Source organism: Drosophila gunungcola, assembly GCF_025200985.1.
Source record: "Drosophila gunungcola strain Sukarami chromosome 2R unlocalized genomic scaffold, Dgunungcola_SK_2 000011F, whole genome shotgun sequence".
Classification (NCBI taxonomy): Eukaryota; Metazoa; Arthropoda; class Insecta; order Diptera; family Drosophilidae; genus Drosophila; species Drosophila gunungcola.
Window position 1 is genome coordinate 777,112 of NW_026453169.1, and position 9,546 is coordinate 786,657.

At 49.3% G+C, this 9,546-nt stretch overlaps 2 protein-coding genes across 3 annotated transcripts in view; one reads left to right on the plus strand and one right to left on the minus strand.

The window, feature by feature from the left end:
* The window catches only part of LOC128255535 (low-density lipoprotein receptor-related protein 6), a 30,803-nt gene extending 24,169 nt beyond the window's left edge, over window positions 1–6,634 (plus strand). For both annotated transcript variants that reach the window (XM_052985189.1, XM_052985190.1), the window contains exons 3-7: window positions 617–3,606; window positions 3,667–3,824; window positions 3,887–4,156; window positions 4,228–4,852; window positions 4,914–6,634. In XM_052985189.1, the coding sequence (XP_052841149.1) occupies window positions 617–3,606; window positions 3,667–3,824; window positions 3,887–4,156; window positions 4,228–4,852; window positions 4,914–5,714 (4,844 nt within the window). In that variant the 3' untranslated portion in view covers window positions 5,715–6,634. The remainder of the gene's footprint in view (window positions 1–616; window positions 3,607–3,666; window positions 3,825–3,886; window positions 4,157–4,227; window positions 4,853–4,913) is intronic.
* A 105-nt stretch (window positions 6,635–6,739) lies between these two features.
* LOC128255542 (golgin subfamily A member 1) lies at window positions 6,740–9,535 on the minus strand. The gene is made up of 6 exons (XM_052985197.1): window positions 9,147–9,535; window positions 8,285–9,070; window positions 8,134–8,232; window positions 7,400–7,813; window positions 7,105–7,344; window positions 6,740–7,046 (listed from the first exon to the last, which is right to left on the minus strand). The coding sequence occupies exons 1-6, from the start codon at window positions 9,318–9,320 to the stop codon at window positions 6,924–6,926; spliced, it is 1,836 nt and encodes a 611-aa protein (XP_052841157.1). The 5' UTR covers window positions 9,321–9,535; the 3' UTR covers window positions 6,740–6,923.
* Window positions 9,536–9,546: the final 11 nt, after the last annotated feature.

The window sequence follows — 9,546 nt, forward strand, 5'->3', positions numbered from 1 at the left end:
TTCATTTACCATTTACTACGGCAACAATTCCGGCTCTGCCATATTGTTAACCTCTCGAGCCGGCGAACGTTGTTGCTTGTTTAATTCTTGATGGCTATTGCACCCACCGCTGCTTGCATATTGCATTTGTTAATTACAAGTTGCCAGCAATCTGCATGTAGCCACCATTTCATTTTTGTCAATATAGAAATATAAAATAAAAAAATAAAGGGTTTAATCCAAGAGATGGAAAAAATTAGTTTTTATGTGCTTAAAAAGTAAATACTACCAGTTAATTATTACTTTAAGTTGAAAGTAAACAATTTCTAGAAGTATGGAATTTCATTATCAGAATGGAATTTCATTTTCAGTCATTTCATAATAATAAACTCCGGTATGCGTCAAATAACATTTGATCATTTGGATATTTAAACTTTTTATTCATAAAAAAGGAAGTAAGTTTATGATACAAATCTTTTAATATAAAATTAATATGCACTAAATCAAAACAATTAAATATGTTTTGTGTAAAACAAGCTTTTATGCTTTCTTGATTAAGGTTGATTAAAATCCATTACATCGCAAAACAATTCCAGCTTTAAACTAATTTGTTTGAACTTCTTCCTTTTACTTGCAGTTCACATGCCCAGCTCCTCATCCCTGATAGCCAGCCCGCCTGCCAGTGCGTTTGTGAACACGCCGGCCACACTGCTCTTCACCACCCGCCACGACATCCAGGTGGCGAACATCACGAGGCCCACGGGCGGACCTCAGATCGATGTGATCGTTAAGGACCTGGCCGAGGCGATGGCCATTGATTTCTACTATGCCAAGAATCTGGTCTGCTGGACGGATTCCGGCCGGGAGATCATCGAGTGTGCGCACACCAACTCCTCGGCACTGCAGCCGCTGTTGCGGGCGCCCAAGCAAACTGTGATATCCACGGGTCTGGACAAGCCCGAGGGCCTGGCCATCGACTGGTATACGGACAAGATCTATTGGACGGATGGCGAGAAGAACCGGATCGAGGTGGCCACGCTGGATGGTCGCTACCAGAAGGTTCTCTTCTGGACGGATCTGGATCAGCCGCGAGCGGTGGCCGTCGTTCCAGCCCGCAGATTGCTCATCTGGACGGATTGGGGGGAGTATCCGAAGATCGAGCGAGCCAGTATGGATGGGGATCCACTATCGCGCATGACTCTGGTCAAGGAGCATGTGTTCTGGCCCAATGGCCTGGCGGTGGACCTGAAGAATGAGTTGATCTACTGGACAGATGGCAAGCACCATTTCATCGATGTCATGCGGCTGGACGGAAGCAGTCGGCGGACGATAGTGAACAACTTGAAGTATCCCTTTAGTTTGACCTTCTTCGACGATCGTTTGTACTGGACGGACTGGCAGAGGGGATCGCTGAATGCCCTGGACCTGCAGACCCGTGAGCTAAAGGAGCTGATAGACACGCCAAAGGCTCCGAACTCTGTTAGAGCTTGGGATCCCTCACTGCAGCCATATGAGGACAATCCGTGTGCCCACAACAATGGCAACTGCTCGCATCTGTGTCTGTTGGCCACAAACTCGCAGGGTTTCAGCTGCGCCTGTCCCACTGGCGTTAAGCTGATCTCGCCAAATACCTGTGCCAATGGCTCCCAGGAGATGATGTTCATTGTGCAGCGTACACAGATCAGCAAGATCTCATTGGATTCGCCGGACTACACGATATTCCCGCTGCCCTTGGGCAAGGTGAAGTACGCCATTGCCATAGATTACGATCCGGTGGAGGAGCACATCTATTGGTCCGATGTGGAGACATACACGATCAAGAGAGCCCATGCCGATGGCACTGGGGTGACTGACTTTGTGACCTCCGAGGTGCGGCATCCCGATGGCTTGGCGCTGGATTGGCTGGCCCGCAATCTCTACTGGACGGACACGGTCACGGATCGGATAGAGGTGTGTCGCCTGGACGGCACGGCCCGGAAGGTGCTGATCTATGAGCACCTGGAGGAGCCGAGAGCCATTGCGGTGGCGCCATCGCTGGGCTGGATGTTCTGGAGCGATTGGAACGAGCGCAAGCCCAAGGTGGAGCGGGCATCGCTAGACGGATCCGAGCGTGTGGTCCTGGTCTCCGAGAACCTGGGCTGGCCCAATGGCATTGCCCTGGACATCGAGGCCAAGGCGATTTACTGGTGCGATGGCAAGACGGACAAAATCGAGGTGGCGAACATGGATGGCTCTGGCCGGCGAGTGGTGATCAGCGACAATCTGAAGCATCTGTTTGGGCTCAGCATTCTGGACGACTACTTGTACTGGACGGACTGGCAGCGGCGCTCGATTGATCGGGCCCACAAGATCACGGGCAACAATCGGATAGTGGTGGTCGATCAGTATCCGGACTTGATGGGCCTCAAGGTGACTCGCTTGCGGGAGGTCAGAGGTCAGAATGCCTGTGCGGTGCGGAATGGAGGCTGCTCGCATCTGTGCCTGAATCGTCCACGGGATTACGTCTGCCGCTGTGCCATCGACTTCGAGTTGGCCAACGACAAGCGCACCTGTGTGGTCCCAGCTGCGTTTCTTCTGTTTTCCCGCCAGGAGCACATTGGTCGGATTTCCATCGAGTACAACGAGGGCAATCACAATGACGAGCGGATACCCTTCAAGGATGTGCGGGATGCCCATGCCCTGGATGTTTCGGTGGCCGAGCGAAGGATTTACTGGACGGATCAGAAGAGCAAGTGCATCTTCCGGGCCTTCTTGAACGGCTCGTATGTGCAGCGGATTGTGGACTCTGGCCTGATTGGGCCCGATGGCATTGCCGTGGACTGGCTGGCCAGCAACATTTACTGGTCGGATGCGGAGGCGCGACGCATTGAGGTGGCCCGCTTGGATGGCAGCAGTCGACGGGTGCTCCTCTGGAAAGGAGTGGAGGAGCCACGTTCGCTGGTCCTGGAGCCACGACGTGGCTACATGTACTGGACGGAATCGCCCACGGACTCAATTCGCAGAGCGGCCATGGACGGCACTGATCTGCAGACGATTGTGGCAGGTGCTAATCACGCCGCAGGGCTGACTTTCGACCAGGAGACCAGGCGTTTGTACTGGGCCACCCAATCCCGGCCGGCTAAGATCGAAAGTGCCGATTGGGATGGCAAAAAGCGGCAGATACTGGTTGGCAGCGACATGGATGAACCGTATGCGGTGTCCCTGTACCAGGACTATGTGTACTGGAGCGACTGGAACACCGGCGACATTGAGCGCGTGCACAAGGCGACGGGACAAAACCGCAGCCTGGTCCACTCGGGCATGACGTACATCACCTCGCTGCTGGTGTTCAACGACAATCGCCAGACCGGCGTCAATCCGTGCAAGGTGAACAACGGCGGATGCTCTCATCTCTGTTTGGCTCAGCCCGGAAGACGTGGCATGACCTGCGCTTGCCCCACCCACTACCAGTTGGCCAAGGACGGCGTCTCCTGCATTCCGCCCAAAAACTATATCATCTTCAGCCAGAGGAACAGCTTTGGCCGACTGCTGCCGAACACCACGGATTGCCCGAATATTCCGCTGCCCGTGACTGGCAAGAATATACGCGCTGTGGACTATGATCCCATCACTCATCATATCTATTGGGTAAGCTAAGAAATCACCTAGTTGAAGATGCATCTTTAACTCTTCTTAAACTCTTCTCAGATTGAGGGCAGAAGTCACAGTATTAAGCGATCATTGGCAAACGGAACCAAGGTCAGTTTGTTGGCCAACTCCGGGCAGCCTTTTGACCTGGCCATCGACATCATTGGACGTCTGCTCTTCTGGACTTGCTCCCAATCCAACAGTATTAACGTAACCAGGTAAATATGTGATTAATCTAGTAGTTGATTATATTCTCTTTAATGATATGTTTGTTTTAAAGTTTTCTGGGCGAATCCGTGGGTGTGATCGATACGGGGGACTCGGAAAAGCCGCGCAACATTGCCGTGCACGCCATGAAGCGTCTGCTTTTCTGGACAGATGTGGGCAGTCACCAGGCCATCATACGTGCCCGCGTGGACGGCAATGAGCGCGTGGAGTTGGCCTACAAACTGGAGGGAGTGACAGCCTTGGCCTTGGATCAACAGTCTGATATGATTTACTATGCGCATGGAAAGCGCATCGATGCCATCGATATCAATGGAAAGAACAAGTGCGTTTTGAAGATTAAAGCTTCTTTCTACTTTGACTTACTTCTTTTCCGTTTCCTTGTTGTGCCTTCAGAAAAACTCTGGTTTCCATGCACATCTCGCAGGTGATCAACATCGCGGCCCTGGGTGGTTTTGTCTACTGGCTGGATGACAAGACCGGTGTGGAACGCATCACAGTCACCGGCGAAAGGCGATCCGCTGAGCTGCAGCGGCTGCCGCAGATCACCGACATCCGGGCCGTGTGGACGCCCGATCCGAAGGTGCTGCGCAACCACACCTGCCTGCACAGCCGCACCAAGTGCTCCCACATCTGCATTGCCAGCGGCGAGGGGATGGCTCGCACCCGCGACGTCTGCTCCTGTCCCAAGCATCTGATGCTGCTGGAGAACAAGGAGAATTGCGGTGCCTTTCCCGCCTGTGGCCCGGACCACTTCACGTGCGCGGCGCCCGTGTCGGGAATCAGTGACGTGAACAAGGACTGCATACCCGCCTCCTGGCGCTGTGACGGACAAAAGGACTGTCCGGACAAGTCGGACGAGGTGGGATGTCCCACGTGCCGGGCGGATCAGTTTAGCTGCCAGTCGGGTGAGTGCATCGACAAGTCGCTGGTCTGCGATGGCACCACCAACTGTGCCAACGGTCATGACGAGGCGGATTGCTGTAAGCGCCCGGGGGAGTTCCAGTGCCCCATTAATAAGGTGAGTGTGTCTCTAAGCTCGAATGACGAACTTTGTTAACTCTGTTAATACACTCCTACAGCTGTGTATTTCGGCCGCCCTGCTCTGCGATGGCTGGGAGAACTGCGCCGATGGAGCCGACGAATCCTCGGACATTTGCCTGCAGCGACGCATGGCGCCCGCCACCGATAAGCGCGCGTTTATGATTTTAATTGGAGCCACCATGATCACCATATTTTCGATTGTCTATCTGCTGCAGTTTTGCCGCACGCGAATTGGCAAGAGTCGGACGGAACCCAAGGACGACCAGGCCACGGATCCGTTGTCACCGTCGACGCTCAGTAAATCGCAGAGGGTGTCCAAGATCGCCTCCGTAGCGGACGCCGTGCGGATGTCCACGCTGAACTCGCGCAACAGCATGAACTCGTACGATCGCAATCACATCACGGGGGCTTCGAGTTCAACGACGAATGGCAGTAGTATGGTGGCATATCCCATCAATCCGCCACCCTCACCGGCGACCAGATCGCGTCGTCCGTATAGGCATTACAAGATCATTAACCAGCCGCCGCCACCCACGCCCTGCTCCACGGACATTTGCGATGAGTCCGACTCGAATTACACAAGCAAATCGAACAGCAACAATAGTAATGGAGGGGCCACAAAGCATTCTTCCAGTTCGGCGGCCGCCTGCCTGCAATACGGCTACGATAGTGAGCCGTATCCGCCGCCGCCGACGCCACGCTCGCATTACCACAGCGATGTGCGCATTGTGCCGGAGTCCTCCTGCCCGCCATCGCCGTCATCGCGGAGCTCCACGTACTTCTCCCCGCTGCCGCCCCCGCCATCGCCCGTACAGTCGCCCAGTCGGGGGTTCACGTAACATTTTGAGATTTACATGTAAGGCAAGAGAGGTAGCAACATATCACTTTGTTTCTGCATAGATTTTTGTTTAATCAACGTTTTTTTTTTATATTTTCACAACTCTTATTTCTACAACTGATTTGTAAATATGTATGTGTGTTTAATTGGTCATTTAAGGCTTTAACTAATTTTAATCGTAGCTTAGAGAGAGCGTCCATGCCTGGAGGACTTATTCGATCTCGTTAAGTTTCATTTTGCCAGATAGCCAGAAATAGATTGCAACCATAAGCAACAATAGACTGCAGATTTTTGTAAGCGAAATGCAATTATTAGTAATTACCTTAGGTCTAAACGATGTAAGTGAGTCTTTTGAAATTCCGTGTGCCAAATTTTCCGAAATCTGACAGAAAATCCACAAACGATTTAGCCCCTAACTACGCAATTTTGATTTAAATGCATTTAATACCTAGACTTAGTTTAATATTTAGTTCTGATTCTGAAGTGTAAATATGTCATTCTTCTATGAAAGCAATATTGACGAATATGCGACTAATTCAACTGTCTTCTTTATTGTTATAAACACCAAAAAGTGCCTCAGTAATAGTGTGTTTTATTGTTTACTCTTAAATTCTCCTATATCATTTATTCATAGATAATACAAATGAATAGTTAGTTATTCATACAATGTAGGTTTTTGCAATAAATAAATTGAAGTAAATTCATATTTATAGTTAATTTTAGTGAACGTAACTTGTAACAAAACAACATATAACAAAACATATTTTTAAATGTAAAATGCAGTATTTTTAACAAAATTACCAAACGGCTTTTATTTTGGTCGACAAAAAAAGATTTTGCAACTAGATGGCGCCACCAAAGTAAGTAGAACGGATGTAAGTATCAGGTAAAGTAAAATGGAAGTAAATCTACGTAAGAAACAATTTCAGTTAAAAGTACTCAAATCCACTTATTAATAATACAATTTAAAGAGTCTTTACATCCGAAAACTGAAAAACCTTTTACAATACAAAAAAAAACACTCGCTTACATAAATGGTAGTTTATTATAAAAATCACAACGGTAGAAATAAATACTATTTAACAGAATGGAATGTTGTCGGTAAACAAAATAACACAGTGCTGCGTATGTAATTGTTATGTACATATTACACGAACGTTATGAATTGACTACAGACTAGAATGCAAATATGATTCATTGCAGTGGGTATTTAGGTTGGTTTCATGCCAAACCAACTCATCTTCCAATTCAAAGTGTCATGCAGCAGCTTTTCCTCCTCGGATGTCAACTGAAGTAATGTGGAGACGGCACGGACAAGATGACGTGCTTCCACCTAAGGGAACACACATGAATTCGGGATAACCGAGCGGAATTTGAGTGAAAGTACAAACCTCTCGGCTGGTCAAGAACTTCACTATGACATGTTTCAAATATTGGAAATTAACTTCGTCCATTATGATGCAATTGCCCTTGTCGCCAGAGGGAAACGTCTCCAGAGATGAGCTTGAGATTCTGTGTCCGGTAATCGTTGTCGGATGAGATTCACTATCCGTGGATATCTGCGCGCTGCGCAATTCTTTTTGCACAGTTTTCTTCAGGTCGACCAAGCGCTGATTCAGTGTTTTTATTGTCTAACCCGAAAGATGCGAAATTAGAGTTAGCACAAACAGTTTGGTCACATCTTACCTTATTTTTCTCGACTATTTCCAATTGAACTTCCTCGAACTCGGTCAACTTTTGTGCATTATCCTGGGCTGTGCTGCTGATCTGTTGCAGCGCTTGCCGGGCTTCAGATATATCCCTCTCCAGCTGATTGTTCCTGTCCTGGAGATCGGTTGCTTCGCTGCGCTCTAAGCGCAGCTGTTGCCGTAAAATGTCTTCGCTTTGGGCGATTTCCGCATTACGGAGTATTGCAGTCATTTTCTCCTCTCGTTCGATTTCCAGCTGCATTATGGTTTCGTCCAGCTGCTCCTGCTTTTCAGTCAATTGTGTTCGTAGCTTTTGGGCCACCTGCTCGGCATTCGAGGCGTACTCGGTGAACCTGTCATCCGCCGCCGTAAGACGAGTCTTGAGATCTTTTACCTCTGTTTCCAGATTTTGCTGAGAACATTTGGTTTATTGGTTTACAAAGTCTCCATCAAGCAGTACAGGATATTGAAGGTAAACATATACATATGCGTGCATTGTTTAAGGAAAAAGGTTACCAATCAGTTTTGCCAACGATTAAAAATCAGTTTAATACAGAAAGGAAAACATTTATAATCCAAAAGTACATAATAGGTGAAGCGGAAAATTGCATTTTCCCAAAAGGTGGTGTTAGGTATACCAGAAACTTATGTGTTAGAGTTAGTACCGCATTACAAGGTTTATTAGTGTTACAAGTCCCAATGGAAATCGTCAGCATCGGAAGGCATACTCACAGATTTATTGCGCTCAAAAAGGATTTGTTGCTCGTTCTCCTCGCGGCACTCCTTTAGGGCCACACTTAGCTCGTCGATTTCCTCCTCTAGCAGCTTAACCTGGGATTAAGTAAAAATAAGTATCGGGGTTAAAGGATTACTGGCTACTTACCTTATCGTCCCGCTGCTTGATTTCATCTTTGGCCTTTTCCAGTTCGAAGGTAACCTGCTTGCGGTTTTCGATGGCGTCATCGCGGGATTTGAGTGCCTTGCGCTTTTCGGTGGTTTCCTCGGCCACTTGCTTGGATAGACGACTGACTTGCGTCTCCAGCGCCAGATTCTGGCCACTCCAGGACCCTTTGATGTCCGACAGCTGCAAATGGGCCTCCTCCAAGTGCTGCTCCAGCAGTTTGTGTTCCCTGATCAGGGCCTGCACCTGCTGCTCGGAGTTAAGCTTGCCCAGCGACTCCAGACGCGACTCCTCGACGATCTTCATGCGCTTCTTGAGGTGCCGACTCTCTTCCTGCACTGCCGCCAGTGTGGTGGTCAGCAGGTTCTTTTCCTGCTGCGTGGCGTGCCTCAGCTGCTCCAGTTCGTCGCGCAGATCTTCGGCCACGGCTTCAATGGGACGGAGACGCTCCAGCTCCTCGCTCAAGGACTCAATTTGCTGGCTCTGCTGACGCATGAGACCCATGCGATCCACCGATTCCTGCTCGCGGAAGCTGAGCAGGTTCTTCAGCTTGTCGATCTCGATCTGCTGCAGATTCTGGATCTTCTCCTGCTCCTCGCAGTACATGTCCTTCTGCGTCTGGGCCACGCGCACGCTCTCCAGCAGGATCTCGTTGGTCTTGTCCACGCGGCTCTTCTCCTCCTGCAGCTGCTGCAATCCCTGCGTGACGGTGGATAGCTTGGTGGTGAGCTCGTTGCATTGACTCCGCAGCTGGCACAATTGCTCCGACTGCAAAAGGTACAGGTGTTTATCCATTTCACATACTATATGTATACACAAATAGGCTGTTTTGTTTTTTTCATACCTCATTGTAGAATCCGCCACCGCCCACATCATCGGCCGAGTTGGAATTAATGCTAACGCGGCGACTACGTAGCCGGTAATTGTTGTTGTTGGTGCTGGGATAACGCTGATTGCCCGGCTGGACAACATCCTCGCCCGTTTCCTCTTTTATTTTGTTTTTCAGTGTGGCAAACATTGTTGCTGTTACGGGAGAGCTTTTCCACTACCTTTCTTTTTGTCGCAGTGTATGTCCCCCAACTGAAATTGGTCTAGTTTGGTTGGGCTGGCGTAAACGTGCCCGCGAATCGTTTATAGCATGGCGTTATATCTGTGGCCGCTGTGTTCTAGTTGCTTATCAGGCAAATGCTAATTTTCGTAAACCGTCGATGTTGTTTACGTTCGATAGGAATCGACTTTCCAGA

Coding starts and splice junctions, on each gene's coding strand:
- LOC128255542 (XM_052985197.1), bottom strand. CDS start 9,320: ATGTTTGCCACACTGAAAAACAAAATAAAAGAGGAAACGGGCGAGGAT. Junction 9,071..9,146: donor GTGGCGGATTCTACAATGAG/GTATGAAAAAAA, acceptor TACCTTTTGCAG/TCGGAGCAATTGTGCCAGCT. Junction 8,233..8,284: donor TCAAGCAGCGGGACGATAAG/GTAAGTAGCCAG, acceptor ACTTAATCCCAG/GTTAAGCTGCTAGAGGAGGA.